Source organism: Salmo salar, chromosome ssa02, assembly GCF_905237065.1.
Source record: "Salmo salar chromosome ssa02, Ssal_v3.1, whole genome shotgun sequence".
In the NCBI taxonomy this organism is placed as follows: Eukaryota; Metazoa; Chordata; class Actinopteri; order Salmoniformes; family Salmonidae; genus Salmo; species Salmo salar.
The window spans coordinates 54,730,758-54,751,530 of record NC_059443.1 but is presented as its reverse complement, the minus strand read 5'-3'; the positions used below and the strand labels follow the sequence as shown (position 1 = coordinate 54,751,530).

Below are 20,773 nucleotides of genomic sequence, written 5' to 3'. Positions count from 1 at the left end.
CAAGGGAAAAATGTTAGGTGGTAGGAAGAGGTTAGTTAGCTTTGAAAGTTGTTAACATGTATCACCTGTATGTCTGCCTGGGACAAAAACACACCCAACACAGGCATCTCATGCTGCTCACACACCCACACAAGAGCCTATGATCATGAAACTACACTAATAGACTACTGTGGGAGTGCCAAAAGCACTACTATAAAACTCTGGTTCAAGCCCTGAACGCTGATTGGCTGACAGCCGTGGCATATCAGACCGTATACAACGAGTATGACAAAATATTTATTTTTACTGCTCTAATTAAGTTGGTAACCATTTTATAGCAATAAGGCACCTCAGGCGTTTGCGGTTTATGGTCATTATACCACGGCTAAGGGCGGTATCCAGGCACTCCACATTGCGCCTAAGTACAGCCTTTAGCCGTGGTATATTGGCCATAAAACACACCCCTTCGTGCCTTATTACTTAATTATAATAGCAGATTTATAAAGTCTGTGATAAGAGGTTGTCAATTGAAGCTCAGCAACAGTATAAAGTCAGTATCAGTCAAACTAAAAAGTGAGTGAAAATGACAAAAAGCCAAGTTACAACATCTTGAAACGTTCAAGAAAAGTTAGACACGAGGGGGGGGAAAAAGGACAAACTCTGGTCACGTTTGCCGCAAATGTCTCGTTTTTTAATTAGAAGCCTGGAAAATAATTAATCATTTCACAATTCTCTTCAATACTCCACTTAGTTTTCAAATCATGTTTAGAGAAATAATTTTGACGATGCGTGAAACCATTCCAAAACGCATCTAACCCAAATCCTGTTTATTAACATGACCACATTGGGAAACAAAAAAAAGCATTGAAATAAAACGTACAAGACCGATATCACCCCGAATTAAAGAGAGAACAAAGAGTTAGATTGAAGAGAGGACAGAAGGTAAATTGACAACCTGTAGTGGAGACCACGGTAAGTCATCATAGGCAAATGCAAATATGAGGTCCATTGAATAACTAAAGACTCTGGATTACAGAACTGGCTTTGGTACTGGAAAAGCTGAAGAGGTGTTAGGCACTCAAAAAGGGTGCCGCTCCCTCCCATTTAAAACCTGTTGGAATAGGAGCCAACTGATACAATGAACTAGTGTGTACTAAAATTATGTATTTCTAGACATACTAGGGTTGTTTTTGACAGAAGTTCATGAATGCTGCATCAGGCTTTCGGGGGTGAGTCGAAAAGGAATCCTAAGCAGTTACCTTCGACCTCAAAGGTCATTCTGTCTTTTGTCACACACAGAACTTACATAAATGTTTTAAAAAGTCATATCATTATAGAATATAAACACGTTAGAGTCCGTTCCTGTACCGAATATGAAGTCATTGGCCACTGAACCCCATTGTCGTATAAGGAAATTAACAGGACCATTTCAATCCTGATGTCTAGTCTAACTTTAACTGTCATCCATGCAGAGCTGTATTGGTGCCACAACAGCATGCAGGACAAGACAGACAGATCATTTATTCTCTAAATTGAGAACTTGTCTCACAATGTAGATATTAGTCATATGAAATTTGAGGCAATACAGAGGTGGTAGAATTTTGACAGCATGACCACGATCAGAAATGAATGTGTTATGAGACATCACGGCTTGGTCGTGGATTTCCCCTGCGGGCTGCATTTATACGGATTCTCCTGTTTGATAGTGATTGATACAACACTTACTCTCCCTCCCTCCTGTATACTGACATTGAGACTGGGTACATGAAAGCGCTTTTAAGAGTTGAAAATGAAAATAATTCAAGATAAGTCAATTGGGTTTGTTTCCCTCTGTAAAGTGTGTTGTGTTTGTTCCCTTCAACAACCCCCAAGGCAGGAAACCTCTAGAACATGAAGTCTCAAACTGGTAGCTTTCGAAATGACACTCTATACCCTACGCAGTGCACTACTTTTGACCAAATTGTCTACAACATAAGGAAACAGGGTGCCATTTCCAGACATTGTTTCCACAGTTCACATGGATGACAGTTTTCTAGAAACCCACTCAGCCCGTTTATCAATATCTGGCTGCTTCCGACCTGAAGGCCTCACCAAAGCCTGGGACTCGATTTAGCTGCCGAAGCCGAAGATGCCCTTGATGTAGCCGGTCAGGCCGCCCTTGCCCTTCTGCTCCACCTTGTCGTCGAGGGGTGGGAAGGCCACGTGGTTGAGTGCCAGGTCAAAGAAGAGGGGCTTACAGGGGATGGGCTGGAAGTCAGGGGGAAACTGGACCAGGTTGGGCTGCTTCCCCACCAGGGTGGGGTCCAGGTGGAAGGTATCCAGGCGCTCGCACAGAGGCTGGATGGAGAGGGGTGGTAGCCAAAAGAGGGGTAGGGGTAGACAAATTAGAGGGAGAGAAGGGACTGGTAAAAGTAAATGACTAGAACCTGTCATAAGGTATGGCTAGTCTGTCAGCTAGCAGAAAACATACGCTGTGGTTCCAATGCAGGTCATTTTTCATGAACCAGCACTAGGTTCCGTAGTGAACAACTAATGCCTGCCATGTCGACATAGCAGCATGACATTTCTATGACAGATTTAAGAGTGAAACACGATCCTGTGTGGGATTACACAATGACATATAAACTCAGCAAAAAAAGAAACGCCCGATTGTCAGGACCCTGTCTTTCAAAGATAATTCATAAAAATCCAAGTAACTTCACAGATCTTCATCGTAAAGGGTTTAAACACTTTCCCATGGTTGTTCAATGAACCATAAGCAATTAATGAACATGCACCTGTGGAACGGTCATTAAGACACTAACAGCTTACAGACGGTAGGCAATTAAGGTCACAGTTATGAAAACTAAGGACACTAAAGAGGCCTTTCTACTGACTGAAAAACACCAAAAGAAAGATGCCCAGGGTCCCTGTTCATCTGCATGAACATGCCTTAGGCATGCTGCAAGGAGGCAAGAGAACTGCAGATGTGGCCAGGGCAATAAATTGCAATGTCCGTACTGTGAGACGCCTAAGACAGCGCTACAGGGAGACAGGATGGACAGCTGATTATCCTCGCAGTGGCAGACCACGTGTAACAACACCTGCACAGGATCGGTACATCCGAACATCACACCTGCAGGACATGTCCAGGATGGCAACAACAACTGCCCGAGTTACACCAGGAACGCACAATTCCTCCATCAGTGCTCAGACTGTCTGCAATAGACAGAGAGGCTGGACTGAGGGCTTGTAGGCCTGTTGTAAGGCAGGTCCACACCAGACATCACCGGCAACAACGTCGCCTATGGGCACAAACCCACCGTCGCTGGACCAGACAGGACTGGCAAAAAGTGCTCTTCACTGATGAGTCGCGGTTCTCTCTCACCAGGGGTGATGGTCGGATTCGCGTTTATCGTCAAACGAATGAGCGTTACAACGAGGCCTGTACTCTGGAGCGGGATTGATTTGGCGGTGGAGGGTCCGTCATGGTCTGGGGCGGTGTGTCACAGCATCATCGGACTGAGCTTGTTGTCATTGCAGGCAATCTCAACGTTGTGCGTTACAGGGAAGACATCCTCCTCCCTCATGTGGTACCCTTCCTGCAGGCTCATCCTGACATGACCCTCCAGCATGACAATGCTAACAGCCATACTGCTCGTTCTGAGCCTGATTTCCTGCAAGACAGGAATGTCAGTGTTCTGCCATGGCCTGCGAAGAGCCCGGATCTCAATCCCATTGAGCACGTCTGGGACCTGTTGGGTTGGAGGGTGAGGGCTAGGGCCATTCCCCCCAGAAATGTTCGGGAACTTGCAGGTGCCTTGGTGGAAGTGTGGGGTAACATCTCACAGCAAGAACTGGCAAATCTTGTGCAGTCCATGAGGAGATGCACTGCAGTACTTAATGCAGCTGGTGGCCACACCAGATACTGACTGTTACTTTTGATATTGACCACCCTTGTTCAGGGACACATTATTCAATTTCTGTTAGGTCACATGTCTGTGGAACTCGTTCAGTTTATGTCTGAGTTGTTGAATCTTATGTTCATACAAATATTTACACATTAAGTTTGCTGAAAATAAACGCAGTTGACAGTGAGAGGACGTTTCTTTTTTTGCTGAGTTTAGCATGTCTGGCAGAGGCCTCCTGATATTTTACCCATCACCCAAACATTGTTGTTTTTCCATGTCAGTCTGCTAGGCAGCATTCCAGCTCTGTAATGTATTGACTGAGGCAGGTCAGGGAGTATTTCTCACACAGACTGGCCCGTGTAAGCCAATGATCTGTGGTAGGCACACTACTTCCTCTCACAACTGCACAACTTACACACACAGTAGTATTCACTACACTTACTCCACCATTATCTGAAATTAGCCCAGAAAATGGCTGGGCCTTGAGAGGTACAGAGGAGTCAGAGTTAACCCAGAACTAAAGTATCACGTAATTGGTCAGCTGCTCGATTAAGTTCTGGGTCAACGTTAAGAGAAGAGATCAAGAAATGCTAGAATGAGGAGTGGAATCAGGAGCTCTACCCTCTTTGCGAGTTACGTCCGAATGTTCCCTTCCAAAATTCAAAAAGATGCTAACACCTGCGAAATCGTGATTTGTTCAAATAACCAGTGAGAAAAAACCCAAACACCGTAATTACACGCAGAATCTCTACGCGAGAGATTAGAGTTAGGGCTAAGCACATTGGGGTAGTTAGCTGTGAGACTTTGTTTTCATGTGGGAGGCTACTTTTGTTCGTTCTTACCGTGCTGTCTTTCACCTTCTGCTGACAGGGTGCTTCAGGAGCATCCTCCGTGTCTAAAATACAAACACACCCTCAGCTTCATAACACAGGCAAAATAAACCAGAGACCACAAGTCTTACAAAACACATACCGGTCAGGTCACAACAATGACAAGTCAAGCAGAAAGGTCAATATAAAGGAAGTTGCCTAACCCGGGTAAGGGTATTACCCTATAGAAACAAAATGGCTGCCCTTGCAAGTCAGGTACCCACCTAAGATGGCTGCCGCCTGAAGCGAGTATTTCTCAGCGTTGACCTCTGTGATCAGCTCCTGCACATCAGGCAGATCCTTTAGGCAAGGGAGACAGAAACATTAGGCAAAGACACTTTCAGACAGTCCCACAGTAGAGTATCATGAATAACACCTGTTTACCTACCTGTAAACATTTCAATGACAAACACACCCCCCCTAAAAGATAATAGAACACCTACTTTGTGGATATTGTCATGGTTTGAACTCAAAGCCAATTGATTCTATATCATGAATAGTATTTGACAGACAAAGCTTTTCTTCAACGCATGAGTTGTAGATACAGGTAACTGCCAAAATAATGAACACACTTGAATGAGGGATACAAAGTATATTGAAAGCAGGTGCTTCCACACAGTGCCAAGTTAATTATGCTTAGGGTCATGTATAAAAACACTGGGAAGGCCATTATTTTGGCTATCATGGCTATGCCCCCCCCCATTGGCTGACAATGGCCCCATCCAGGTGGCACGAGCTGTCACGGAATGGTTCGATGAGCATGAAAATGAATTAAACCACGCGTCATGGACGTCCCAGTCACCAGATCTCAACCCAACTGAACACTTAGGGGCGATCTGGAGCGGCGTCTGAGAGGGCATTTCCCACCACCACATTATGGAATGTCTCATGGAAGAATGGCATCAGATCCCTCCAGAGTTCCAGACACTGGCAGAATCTGTCATGCATAGGCGCATTGAAGCCGTTGTGACTCGGGTTGGCCCAACGCCCTATTAAAAAGACACTATGTTAGCGTTTCCTTTATTTTGGCAGTTACCTGCATGTTAAAATGTACGTTTACACACTGGCCACAGTCAGGGGGTCAAAGGTTATAGGTCAGGGGTCAGTGTCTGATACCTTGAGGCTGTTGTTGAGGCTCTTAGCCTTGGACTGGACCTCCATGGCGTACTTCAGGACCCGCTCATACAGGACCAGAGCCTCGCTCCACTTCTTCACCAGCACGTATGACTGGGCTATGAAGAAACACCTAGGGGAGAGAGAGAGCGGGGACGTTAGTGACTGGTGTACACTTCGGTTCTGGCAGAGGCGGATCAGAAACAGCTGAATGGCAGGGGTCAAGCCAGCAAGTGTGTGTGATATATAACACAGTTCACTACATTTCTTTATTAGCTTATACATCAAGGCTATGAAGAAACACCTGTGGGAGTGTGTGTGTGTGTGTGTGGACGGTGTGTGTTCTCCGTCGTGTGAACTCTGACCTGTAGGCCTTGTAGACCAGCATCTTGAGGGCCACCTCCTTCTGGAACGTGTGATCTTCCTCCAGCCCCTGCAGGGTGGACAGCTCTGCCAGACTCTGTAGAAACAGTCATGAGGCAACATCAACAAGGACAAGATGACTCACTGGTAGAGGCTTAACCATAGAAATAGAGTCGGAAAGAAACATGCTATTCTACAGGCTTAACAATAGGGTTGAATGGCGGGCCCCCTCAGACGATCCCGCAGGTGAATAAGTCAGGTGTGGAAGTCCTGGGCTGGTTACACGTGGTCTGTGGTTGTGAGGCCGGTTGCTTATACTGACACATTTTCTAAAGTGACGTTGGAGGCGGCTTATGGTAGAGAAATGAAAATTCTAATCTCCGGCAACAGCTCTGGTGGACATTCCTGGAGTCAGCGTGCCAATTGCACGCTCCCTCAAAACTTCAGACATCTGTGGCATTGTGTTGTGTGACAAAACTGCACATTTTAGAGTGGCCTTTTATTGTCCGCAGAACAAGGTGCACCTGTGTTATGATCCTGCGGTTTAACCAGCTTCTTGATCTGCCACACCCGGATGTTCTGGGGAAATGCTCACTAACAGGATGTAAACAAACTTGTGCTCAAAATTGGATAGAAATAAGCTTGTTGTGCATATGGAACATTTACAGCATTTTATTTAAGCTCATGAAACCACTTCACATGTTGCGTTTATATTTTTGTTAAGTATAGTTTTTGTACTTCACCCTGGGTATGCTGAGTAAATAGAGGTATTTCTCCAACTCCAAGAATGGTGTGGATGTTTAGGACAGACATTTGGAATGTGCCAGACATAATGGAATATGACATGGTGTTCTTGTGTTATCAGAGGTGTATTCATTAGTGCACACAACAGCAAAACATTTTTCAACAGAAAAACGAAACGTTTTTATTGGACAACCTCAGGTAGTACCGCCCTGTTTTACTCTGTTTCTTCCGTTTTGTGGCTACTGAATACGACCCAGGTGTGTTTGTACCTGGAGGATGATGTCGTAGAGACGGATGAGGTCCTGGGGGCGAGGGCCCCTTTTGTTCTCGTCTGTCTGCGGCTCCTTCAGCTTGGCCTGCAGCATGTGGGCCATGCTCTCGTTCCTCTTCACCACCGTCCACAGCTTGATGTAGGTCAGGTAGCTATGGAAGGGACACACACACAGGTCGAAGACTGATTCCATGTACAGATAGGTTCTTATATCATATTTGCTTGCATTTCTCATCTTCTCAAAACGCATTGGAGAAGACAGTCTGAGGGGAGGGACCTTCTCCATTACAGTTGAGGATGCGGTGAGGAGATAATGGTCACCATGCGTCTTGCATCCCCGGCAAATGTCAGACAGAATGACCGCTCTTACCTGTGCAGGAACTGCAGGTTGGACACCTTCCCACTGGCTTCATCAGATCTCTCTCGCTGCTTCTGCAGAGTTGAAAAGTCAGGGAGTATTTACCCATAGACAGATAGTGACAGGGTCTGGTACAGTCCTTGACCCTCCTACTCACGTTACTGTTTAGCCTATGAACTTTACTATGTCAGGTCAGTAAACCCAAGTATCAATGTGAACCCTGGTCAGTCCATAACCCTAACTGTCCTGTCTGTAACGTATCAGTCCATAACCCTAACTGTCCTGTCTGTAACGTCAAACGTATCAGTCCATAACCCTAACTGTCCTGTCTGTAACTTCAAACATATCAGTCCATAACCCTAACTGTCCTGTCTGTAACTTCAAACATATCAGTCCATAACCCTAACTGTCCTGTCTGTAACGTCAAACATATCAGTCCATAACCCTAACTGTCCTGTCTGTAACTTCAAACGTATCAGTCCATAACCCTAACTGTCCTGTCTGTAACTTCAAACGTATCAGTCCATAACCCTAACTGTCCTGTCTAACTTCAAACATATCAGTCCATAACCCTAACTGTCCTGTCTGTAACGTCAAACGTATCAGTCCATAACCCTAACTGTCCTGTCTGTAACTTCAAACATATCAGTCCATAACCCTAACTGTCCTGTCTGTAACTTCAAACATATCAGTCCATAACCCTAGCTGTCCTGTCTGTAACTTCAAACGTATCAGTCCATAACCCTAACTGTCTTGTCTGTAACTCTTTCGGTGTCAGTCATACTTACCGCTTCAGTTTTCAGCTCCTCTCTCACAGCCTGGATGGTGTCTCTGCACTCGGCTAGTAGGGTCTCATACAGACGTTCCTTGGTCTCCTCATTGGCTGCCTGTGGGGGACAAATGGTGATCCAGTATAAATATGACATACAATATAAATTCATACTTCCATATATACCTCCCCTGATCATCTTCTCCAATGTGTATTGAGAAGGACATGAGGATAGAGGACGTGAGGCATAAGCAAGCGAGATCTTCCCTATCCCCGTGCTGCTGAAATAACTACGGCAGCATTTTACTCACATGTGCTCATACTTTAAATGGTTGCCTGTGGAGCCTTGCTTACGGTACGAATCAGATTAAATCATGCAAATATTAGTGTAAAAGTAGGTATTGGGTAAGGCTGTGACTGGGAGAGAGAAGTATGCAGCAGAGCAGGTTGCTGCAGATATTCCTGTAGAAGGTAAATTCCTAGAGTTACTGTAGCTCAGGACCGATGTGAAAGAGAAGCCTTGTTCTTCATGTCACCCAAGATGTAACACAGGCTTATTGTGTACGTTACAGTAGGCTAACTTGCAGGTTTAGGAAGCAGCCAAGTGTTGTGGTTTATATTGTTTATGAAAAATGTCGGTCGTTTTTGAAGATGAGTCAGAAACATTAATATCGTCAATGACATGTCCTAGTTAGAACGTCCTAGGAGTGCCCATATTTAATTCAAAAATTGCTAATAAAATATAGGTTTGTTATATATTCACCTGCTGACAAACCAATCCAATCTTAAATTATTTTGCCGCATCTTATCCTCTGACGAATCGGTGTGCATGCTTGTGAGACAGTAAATCTCAGCGGATTCGCCAGTGTCTTCTCTTTAGCTGACAAAAACACTTAAGCAATCATTAAAGTGCTAAAACAAGGCAGGGAATGATTGGGAGCGTTCTACTTAAAAAAAAGGACAATTCTGCCACTTTTTAACCTCAAATTCCTCATCTCCAGCACCATACCAGCGTCTACATATTTGAAAACGGCACATTTATATGGATGTGGTTAAAAATATAAAAATGTCCTACAAAAATGCTTATCATTAAGCACGTTTCCATCCAGTTATGCAGGTAAAGTAACTGTATATATATATATTTTTTTTAAATCACGACAGCTGTGATGAAACCGATGGTTTCAGAACAATTTTATAAATGCAGAAAGATAGTGTTCATTCGACATGGTGGGAACTTTGTTTCTGTAAAATTAATTATGTGAGCAATGGTGGTGGAAACTCCTTAAATGCACAAATATTGACATTATAGTCATTATACTGGAGTCATGAGATGATATGGTGTGTGGTCCTCCCACTACAACTCTGGAAACCATGCAGTTCAGTAAGCTAGGCTACAGTTTAAATAATTTACGATGAATTTCAAAGGGTGGTGAAAATGCATGGTGATCTTGATGCACCTTTCCAATAAATATCGAAGGTCTTATGCTTGACTGCCATTTGACAAAGACCTTCTCGCTCTTAATAGCGTCATGTTAAATAGCCTACCCGCACTGTTAGGCTTGGATGGTATACCGGTTATACAGTATACCGGGGTATTTTGAAATACCGGCAGTATGATTTGAACACCAGTCAAAAGAATAAGCAAACCAAATGCATATGCTAGAGCCCTTAGCTGGATATAATTCGACACATCTCAGATTTCATTATGAACCGTGGCATAGCACGCACCCACACACATTGTTTAAATGTTGATGTACGAGGGTGCATGCTACGCCCCTGCTTATAACAATAACTATTAGAAAGCTACGGGCTCCAGCTATTCCTAAGTTGACATCTAGTGGCTAGATGTAAAGATCAAGCTTCTGGTTTACAGCACAGACATACAATCCTTTCCATGATCCCTGTTGCCTAAATTGTTGTGTGCAACAAAACATTTTTTATAACTGCTTAAACATATATATATATATATATATATATATATATATAACGCCCCTTGTGTGCACTTCAGTTAATACCATATAACCCGGTATGGTACAGAAAGAGTAGGACTATCAAAATGTGGATTACGCCCAACCCTACGCAGTGTATCTGTCCAGAGTAGGGACATTTGCCATTTAACGCAACAGTTTGAGACAGTTGAAAATGCGATGGAAACACATTTTACTTTGAACATCTTTCCCGGTACATGAACTTAAGAGGAAAAAGTACATTGTGTGCACTACGTCGTCACGCACTGATTTTTCAAAGTCTGTTTTGTGGATTTTGGAATATCCTCATCAAAATCTGTCACCAATTGGATGGAAATCTACCTTGTAACACACAGGATAGGATAATAAAAAATAAATTATTATAATTTTTTTTTAAGTTAAAAACCTTCAACGAGTTTCTAGCCAGAAGGATGGCATTTTCTTGCTCCCCACGTCACCATGAATCTCAGTGTTTGAAAATCACTGTTTTTCAAATGTAACTTTCGATGTCATCGGGTAGAACGTGTTAACATAATATATTTTTCTACAAAAAGTAGAAATGCACCATTTTCACACATGTAAACGTTACTGTGCTGGAGATGATGAAAATGAGGCTGAAAAGCTGTGAGAGTTGCCATGTAACACAAATTCGTATTGGGCAGACAATGAAGTAACATTCACTCCTATCCATCCAGCATGTAGGGAGAGTGTCTTGTGGTGACACAAACTAGTGCCACAACCCTGGCAATGCCTAGCCCCTAACAGGACTGGGAGAACCAGTCTGGTGTCTTTTGCGCTTCAAAGAGAGAGGGATGGCGCATCCCTCTTCAGTATGTCCCCTAGGGCTTGCGCATGGCCTTAAAATGGCAGTTCCGTTGGAATGGTTGAGGGATTCCTCACTTACCCAGACAAATGTAATCTACAGAAGTCCTTTGGAGGAAGTAATGTTGACAGATACCAATGTCAAATATAAAATGTATAAATGAGAAACAAAACTTGCCATATGACATTTTGACCTTACATAGGCCTCCTTTTAAAGATTCCATAATGTTTCATTTGTGTGCTACAAAGCAAAAATGTCAAATGAAGCTTTACCGCTTGCTCTGTAAAAATAGTATTTTAATATTCATACATTTGTGAATATTGAAATATATAAACATGAATATTGAAATGTTTAGATATTCTATATAAATTGTTGAACATAATATACTCTACAGGCATTTCAAAGTTCCAGAGTGGGATCAATGCTACTTCTAGAGTTTGTAAGCATTACCAACATAGTGAATGTGAAAATGGATTCAAAATTGTCACATTCTATGCAGGATGTGCAATGATACAAGTAAAAGGAGGGTTGTGATTGGTTACATTGTCTACTATACCAATTTCTCTGTATAAAATGGGCCATAACTTTAGACAACTGAGGTAGATAAAAGGGGAGTGTAGAAGTAGAGGCAGCCATAGGGGGAGAGGTATTATGGTCCAACTGCTTCTGAACCCTTGTGTTCTTCACATCAAAATGGTACCTTCCATAAACGTAACAGAATCATTGACTGACATATCAATTATAGATCGAAGTGCATGAAATGTTAACCCTCAACTCAAAAAGCTAATTTGGATACAACTGTTGTGGACAGGACAGGTATGAGGGGAATTTCTGACCAGACCCCAATGCAGCCTTACTTCAAAAGCGTAAGCACAACAACTACATGTAACGCTACGCTACATCTAACAGAAATGATGGTCCCACTCCCAAAGTGATAACCATTTAGCTCCGATGCTAGTCTGTCCAAAGAGACTAGGGTTGATGGGTGTAGCCATGTGAGTGTGGGTTGCTATGCATAGAATGCAGTGTGACTGCACAATCGGCAGCATGCCAGAGCCAAGTGCAGGTGGATGTGACTGGTGTGGCCGCAGGGTAGAAGAGGCAGGCCTACAGGAAGACTGACAGGGAAGGTAAGAAGAGTGACAATAGACACCTGTCAGTGAGCTGTAGTGGAGCGAACGCCACCTACCGAGACTCAAGGTGAACTACACGAGACGATAGCCACCGTTGGACTCCTGACCTGCCTTTAGGATAATCTCTCCCTACAGACTGGTTGATAACAGCTTGATACTGCTAAAGAAAGTGCACTGACAAGGCTGCGCCACTAAACCCCTGTTCACTGGTCCTCCTAGCTCACTAACAGTTTCTCTAGTTCATAAGGGATCCTTGTTCCCTAGGCTCATAAGTTTGCTACTAGCCCCGTAGCTACTTCACACTAGCCCATAATGAAGCAGAGGTGTCCAAGCAGAAACCCTTTTCATGGCTGGACATTAACGTTTAGCCACTTGTCAGTCGGACAAGTAGGACAGTTTACTTGTCTGAAAGCTCAAGTTACTGGTCCCCCCCCCCAAATAAAAGGCCTTTAACACCATAAGCCAAAAAAGATGACTGATAAGCATGTTGTAAGAGGCAAAGAACATTAGTATGGTTTAACAGAAATTCCCTCACTAGTTAGTCTGTTGTCAATCATTATTTTATAGGCTACCTGCTGCCACTAGCACAGGTAACGTACATGTTTTCATGACCGTACGAACCCTGTTTGCTGACCAAAAATAACTGGGCAAATAACTCACTAGCTAGCAAGGAATAAACAAATGTGCACAGGGTGATCTCAAAAAGTGCATCTCGCAACCGCAGGTGATTGAAAGACCGCTCGTGCCTGTCAATACGATACATTTCTACTCAGATCCTCTCTGCAGAGATTGGGAAAACAGTGCACGAGACAGCACATCTAGAAGATGCTTAGATTCAATTCTAATCTGAGTAATTGTTTGACGTGTGAATTATTTGTCCAGTCGGACAACAAATCTATATTCTGCTTGTCCGACTTGTCGTTGCTTGTCCCAGACAAGAGGACAAGCTTTAATGTGGAGCCCTCCTTTTAACATTATCGTGCTGACCTGAACCGTACTGTGCCGGCTCGGATATTTTATTTTTCACATTGTCCTTTCTGGCAACTGCGGTGGATGCAAAACCAGACCAGTCAAGTTCTGCTTGGCTCAGTAGTGTGAAAATGTGACTCGTCCCCTGGTAGGGTCACTGACCTGGGCGATGGCAGCCTCGTTGTCTCCCAGGCCCAGCAGGAAGATGCGGGCCTTGTCGATCTTGACGGGCACCGTTCGGCCTCGCCACTCCACCTCGCTCATGGTGGCTGCCTGCTTGGCTCTCGTCTGTGTGATCAGGGCCTGGAATAATACCATAACCATTCAACAGTATGCTACATAAAACAGGTCTGTTCCAATATCCACACTAACCTACTACTGATAAAGAGAGCAATGTATTGGGCCTGCATTCTAAGTGGTATAACAGTGTGGACAATGGAACAAAGTGATTCTCTCTGCACTAATGAGTAAAATATAGATGTAGGGACAGATGTATGGCCCTACTTTCCAGTAGTAAAGTAGTAGTTACTACGCGTTTTACAGTGAGAGGGACCACACACTGACCTCTAGTTTCTCAGCCATCATGCCTCCTCCTCCTCCTGCACTCAGCCTCATCTGCATCAGCTCATTCATGGCGTTCTGGTCACCTAGAGTCAGAGGGGAGTAGGGTTGTTCAGTACCAGTCAACTGAACAGGAATGAGTTGTGTGTGTGTGTGTGTGTGTGTGTGTGTGGGAAAGAGAGAAGGGGTAGAATGCATACACTACCGTTCAAACGTTTGGGGTCACTTACAAATGTCCTTGTTTTCCATGAAAAACAAACATGAAATGAGTTGCAAAATGAATAGGAAATATAGTCAAGACGTTGACAAGGTTACAAATAATGATTTTTAATTGAAATAATAAGTGTCCTCCATTTGCAGCAATTACAGCTTTGCAGACCTTTGACATTCTAGTAGACAATGTGTTGAGGTAATCTGAAGAGATTTCACACCATGCTTCCTGAAGCACCTCCCACAAGCTGGATTGGCTTGATGGGCACTTCTTACATACCATACGGTCAAGCTGCTCCCACAACAGCTCAATAGGGTTGAGATCAGGTGACTGTGCTGGCAACTCCATTATAGACAGAATAACAGCCGACTGCTTCTTCCCTAAATAGTTACTGCATAGTTTGGAGCTGTGCTCAGGGTCATTGTCCTGTTGGAGGAAATTGGCTCCAAATAAGCGCCGTCCACAGGGTATGGCATGGCGTTGCAAAATGGAGTGATAGCCTTCCTTCTTCAAGATCCCTTTTATCCTGTTCAAATCTCCCACTTTACCACCACCAAAGCACCCCCAGACCATCACATTGCCTCCATGCTTGACAGATGGCGTCAAGCACTCCTCCAGCATCTTTTCTGCGTCTCACGAATGTCCTTTGTGATCCGAACACCTCAAACTTAGAGTGGCCTGTCCATAACACTTTTTTTCCCCCAATCTTCCTCTGTCCTGTGTCAGTTTTTTGCCCATCTTAATCTTTTCCTTTTATTGGCCAGTCTGAGATGGCTTTTTTTTTTGCAACTCTGCCTAGAAGGCCAGCATCCCAGAGTCGCCTCGTCACTGTTGACATTGAGACTGGTGTTTTGCGGGTACTATTTAATGAAGCTGCCAGTTTAGGACTTGCTTCTGTTTCTCAAACTAGACATTAATGTACTTGTCTTCTTGCTCAGTTGTGCACCGGGGCCTCCCAGTCTTTCTATTCTGTATAGAGCCAGTTTGCGCTGTTCTGTGAAGGGAGTAGTACACAGCGTTGTACGAGATCTTCAGTTTCTTGGCAATTTCTCATGGAATAGCCTTCCTTTCTCAGAACAAGAATACTGACGAGTTTCAGAAGAAAGTTTGTTTCTGGCCATTTTGAGCCTGAAATAGAACCAACAAATGCTGATGCTCCAGATACTCAACTAATCTAAAGAAGGCCAGTTTTATTGCTTCTTTAACCAGGACAACAGTTTTCAGCTGTGTTAACATAATTGCAAAAGGGTTTTCTAAATGATCAATTAACCTTTTAAAATGATAAACTTGGATTAGCTAACACAACGTGCCATTGGAACACAGGAGTGATGGTTGCTGATAATGGGCCTCTGTACGCCTATGTAGCTATCCCATTAAAAAAATCTGCCGTTTCCAGCTACAATAGTCATTTACAACATGAACAATGTCTACAGCGTATTTCTGATAAATGTGATGTTATTTTAATTGTTTAAAAAGAGTGCCTTTCTAAAAAATAAAAAAAAGACATTTCTAAGTGACCCCAAACTTTTGAACGGTCGTGTATGTGATTTTCTCGATGTGAGAAGTGTGCATGTGTGAATGCAAATGAAAGTGCAATCCACTGTCAATCTGAGCGACGGGATGCGTGTGTCGCCTACCTATGTTGTAAGCACAGTAGCGGATGTTGGGTGAGATCTCCTCCACACGCTGGTGATACAGCACTGCCAGCTCCTCAGTAAAGGCACTGGCCAGCTTCTCATAGATGGTCCTGAGAGAGGTTACAATAGAGACACATGGAATGTTCTATAGTTCACAAGTAGCAAGATGGTGGTCCGAGAACACAGCTATATGCTTGAATGTGTTTGGATATGTTAAGCATACGCCTACACGTAGGTACAGACAACTTAACATCTGTCAACATACAATGTAGCCTACATTCTTGAGGACTGATTTGCCCCATGTGAAATGATCTCAATACTCTAGATCAAAATCTCAGCAATCAAAAAAGGGCCACACTTCAACCTTTAGGTAGTACAGTGGGGTCAGACTCACTTGCACTTGTTGAAGGCCTCCATGGCAGCCTTCCACTCCTGCAGCTCAAAGCGCACCATGCCACTCAGGTAGGAGGTGTAGGCCTACAGACAAGTTGCATTCATTATTATTTATTCATAGGTCATCAGCAGCTATTTCAGATAGGTTAGAAAGAAAGGGCCCTGAAGCGCTCTTTCCTCAAGGACACGCCCAGCTGCCTATACTGTTGGTTCCTCAACTGATAAATATTTGTCTTTAAATATTAGTTTCAATTAAATTGTTAATTCACTTGCACAGAATTTGAACCACATGTTGAAAGAAATGAAGGTGAAACAATAGGGAAAGTCACTGACTCTCCAGGTCAGGGCATTACCCTACCTGTGCTTCCAGTTTGGTCTTGGCATCCACACGAGGGCTCTCACACAGCTTCTCCAGCCTCTCGCCATGTTTGGCGGCCTTCCGCAGGCGGGACAGCAGGTGGAAGCGCTTGCGGGGCTCTGTGTTGGCCTCCTGCTTCAGCTGCATGGCGTAGCTCCACGCCCGCTCAGCCTCCATCAGTACCAACAGTAGATATCTAAAAAGGGGATTTGTTATATTCAAGGGACTTGGGCCAACTTTAGCGCTGGCTGCTATTTTGGTGCCTCTCTGGGCACTCCATGTATTATAAGTATTTTGATTGAAGGTTCTAGAACCAAATGATGGTTGCCGGCAGCTTTCATGTACGAAGTATTTGTATTGTAAATCCAGTTGTACTTTAATAAGTTTGTAAGAACGAGATGGGGTACTATTACCTGTTGTCAGAGTACCGCTTGTCAGAGAGCATCTCGACAGTCACTTTTTTCCCAGTGAACTTGTGCCTGTTGCCGCACTTGAAGCCCAGGGTCTTGCGCAAACGACGCAAGCGCCGGGAGCAGTATCCCCTAGAACAGAGATTAAGAGACGGGTGAATTTTAGTGTGAAACTATGAGCCAACCATAAGGTATGGTCTATGATTGTCAAGCAGCCATAGTCCAGTCCTCCACCTCACCTGTATCTTTGATAATCCCCGTGTCGCAAGCCATGTTGTTGCTGGGAATCCTTGATGATCTGAAGAACTGCAAATCTGCGTTAAGGGCCAGTCTACTACATCCACACAGGAACCTATAGCTAGCTACATACACAGTGGTGCATGAGAAAAGATCACAGGAAATATACTTCAGCAGTGGATTTGCATTATGTGATGGATGTAGCAGGTTGACAGTGTTAATTTACTTAAATACACATGATTTTAGGAATATTCTAATGACAACATCTGTAAACCACTTTTCTAATGACACGTAGCGCTAGCTTTCCGGAATTACGTTAGCTAACTAACGTTAGGTAAGCCCACCTCCACCAAAATATAGTGGTGTCGCAAAATTACATATTGGTCCCGGGTCAGCTTTACAGCTTTAGAAAGGATACTCTCCAGTCCTATTCCATCTTCCGTTGTATTTTCTTTATTCTCATCCATAGGCAATATTTTTCCTTCATTTTGCTTGTCTAAGGCCATTTTTCTGCTAGCAGCACACGTCCAAACTGACCCGAAGAAATGCACCGGAAGTAAACTCAAGCGTTAGCGTCATCATACCTTTTTATGCAATTCTCGCCATGTTTACACATGACACCCAACACCGGTGAAGCACATAATTCAAAACAGTTCAACACTTTCAAAAATTGAAATTGAGCTGAAATAAAAGATCCTAGAAAGTTTCCATACGCACAAAACGCAACCAAAAAAACTGCACACATTAGTTTACATCTCTGTTAGTGAGCATTTTCTCCTTTGCTAAGATAACGCATACACCATCTTCTTCTTCTGAGTTTAACAGCGGGTGGCATCCAATATACTGCATTACCGCCCCCAACTGGACTATAATATAAATCTATTATAATTTTTTTATTTTTTTATTTAACTAGGCAAGTCAGTTAAGAATAAATTCTTATTTACAATGACGGCCTAAAAACAGTGCCTTGTTTAGGGACAGAATAACAGATTTTTACCTTGTCAGCTCGGGGATTCAAACTCGCAACCTTTTTGGTTACTGGCCAACGCTCTAACCACTAGGCTACCTGCCAACCCAAAATACAAAATAAAAAAATAAAAAACATCTTTCAAACTAATCCTACACTCATTAAAACCCCACTACCCCATTCCACTACTTTGACCCTATCTACTCCTGCACCATGCCAATGGCCTGGGAGGACAGAACACCACAACTCAACACACCCTGTAACTCTTCTGAAGTAAAAAATAAATAAAACTATTCTAAAGTCAAATCTGGCATACCCAAATATTTCTCTGCAGCTGCCACCACATCTGTTTTCTGTGATTGACATTCCATTTCAGTGGTACAGTTGATAACCATTGCTATGAAGCCAACCTTACTGAAGCATGTCACTCGTTGGCCTATCCCTCTGTGCTGACACAGATCTACTACTCACAGGGATCTTCTCAGGATCCCTTACCCTTGAATCATCCTCATCTACTTTCTTCACTACCTCAGCATACAACGCCTTCTCCAATACTCTGACTCTAGCCACCTCAACCTCCCTCTCACGCACCGGACACTTCTGATCCCCAGCAACATGGGCACCCCTACAGTTAACACACAAAATATTATCCACCAAAACGACACAATCCTCTATCCCATGCCCTCCTGCACACTTCCCAAATCTTGGAATTTCCCTCCTTCAAACTGCTGCAACATGGCCATAAACATTGCACCTGAAACAGCGCAGTGGATTCGGCACAAAAGCTATAACAGGATAACTGATATATCCTAAAATGGCTTTGTTAGGAGCACCCCCCGACCCACATCGAAGGGACAGTAGTGGATAAGGTGGAAAGTTTTAAGTTCCTCGGCGTACACATCACAGACAAACTGAAATGGTCCACCCACACAGACAGTGTGGTGAAGAAGGTGCAACAGTGCCTCTTCAACCTCAGGAGGCTGAAGAAATTTGGCTTGTCACCTAAAACCCTCACTAACTTTTACAGATGCACCCATTGAGAGCATCCTGTCGGGCTGTATCACCGCATGGTACGGCAACTGCACCGCCCTCAACAGCAAGGCTTTCCAGAGGGTGGTGCGGTCTGCACAAAGCATCACCGGGGGCAAACTACCTGCCCTCCAAGATACCTACAGCCCCAATGTAGGTGTCACAGGAAGGCCAAAAAGATCATCAAGGACAACAACCACCCGAACCACTGCCTGTTCACCCCGCTGCCATCTAGAAGGCGAGGTCAGTACAGGTGCATCAAAGCTGGGACTGAAAAACAGTTTCTATCTCAAGGCCATCAGACTGCTAAACAGCAATCACTAACTCAGAGAGGCTGCTGCCTACATAGAGACTCAAATCACTGGCCACTTAAATAAATGGATCACTAGTCACTTTAAACAATGCTACTTTAATAATGTTAACATATCATACATTACTCATCTCATATGTATATACTGTACCTTATACCATCTATTGCACCTTGCCTATGCCGCTCGGCCATTGCTCATCCATATGTACATATTCTTATTCCATCCCTTAAGATTTGTGTGTATTAGGTAGTTGTTGGGGAATTGTTGGATTACTTGTTAGATATTATTGCACTGTCGGAACTAGAAGCACAAGCATTTCGCTACACTCGCATTAACACCTGCTAACCATGTGTATGTGACCAATAACGTTTGATTTGATTTGATTTAAAGACTGACTCAAAACTCAAAAGGATTGACAGTGACTCCTCTGCTTCACCACGCTCACCACTGGGACTGCTTCGCACCAAACGGTGGGCGTCACAAATACCAGGAATCTTCCACTTCAATTGCTCCACCTCCACACTTCCCCAGAAATCAATCCTTTCAATGGTGCCCTGTTCCTAAGAGCAAAGCAAGAAACAGATCTTGACCCAAGTTAGGTAACACGGAGCGCCCGCTCCCTCTGGTCAGAAGAAACACAAATAAATATCACAAGTCCACCACGGGTTACCTTAACTGATTCAACGGCACCCAACTCCTTTCTCACCCTGAAACAACAAATGGATCCGCCAAAAGGCAAGGATCCACTTTCTCCAAAAAGGTCACTCCTACTGGACCCGATTCTTGTTTATCATGTCCATTGATCCCAGGCTTGGGCGCCAAGCTTTTCACCACACCTTCCACCTCACTTAACTCGCCCACATTCACTTCCATTTCCCCTCCAAAACTCAGTCTGGCACCTAACCGGTGTGGCATATTAAGAAGTTGATTAAACAGCATGATCATTACACAGGTGCACCTTGTGCTGGGGACAATAAAGGCCACTAAAATGTGCAGTTCTGTCACACAATGCCACAGGTGTCTCTAGTTTCGAGGGGTGTGCAATTGGCATGCTGACTGCAGGAATGTCCACCAGAGTTGTTGCCTGAGAATTAAATGTTCATTTCTCTACCATAAGCTGCCTCCAACATCATTTTAGAGATTTTGGAAGTACTTCCAACCGGCCTCACAACCGCAGACCACGTGTAACCAAGCCAGCCCAGGACCTCCACATCTGGCTTGTTCACCTGGGGGATCATCTGAGACCAGTCACCCGGACAGCTGATGAAACTGGGTTTACACAGCCAAAGACTTTCTGCACAAACTGTCAGAAAATGTCTCAGGGAAGCTAATCTGTGTGCTCATCGTCCTCACCAGGGTCTTGACCTGACTGCAGTTCAGCGTCGTAACCAACTTCAGTGTGCAAATGGTC

At 43.9% G+C, this 20,773-nt stretch overlaps 1 protein-coding gene across 2 annotated transcripts; it reads right to left on the bottom strand.

Annotated features, from left to right (window-relative positions):
• Nucleotides 1-643: 643 nt before the first annotated feature.
• srp68 (signal recognition particle 68) lies at nt 644-17,828 on the bottom strand. 2 transcript variants are annotated; one of them, XM_014177148.2, is made up of 16 exons: nt 17,474-17,822; nt 17,058-17,124; nt 16,822-16,950; nt 16,409-16,604; nt 16,052-16,134; nt 15,658-15,767; nt 13,813-13,895; nt 13,411-13,551; nt 8,376-8,474; nt 7,600-7,661; nt 7,228-7,381; nt 6,217-6,311; nt 5,855-5,984; nt 4,963-5,038; nt 4,712-4,764; nt 644-2,316 (listed from the first exon to the last, which is right to left on the bottom strand). In XM_014177148.2, exons 1-16 carry the CDS (start codon nt 17,559-17,561, stop codon nt 2,089-2,091), a joined length of 1,794 nt encoding a protein of 597 aa, XP_014032623.1. In that variant the 5' UTR covers nt 17,562-17,822; the 3' UTR covers nt 644-2,088. The 2 variants fall into 2 exon arrangements, with proteins under 2 accessions (XP_014032623.1, XP_014032631.2); XM_014177156.2 differs by lacking the exons at nt 644-2,316; nt 4,712-4,764; nt 4,963-5,038 and adding an exon at nt 5,058-5,727 and having other exon boundaries at nt 17,474-17,828.
• Nucleotides 17,829-20,773: the final 2,945 nt, after the last annotated feature.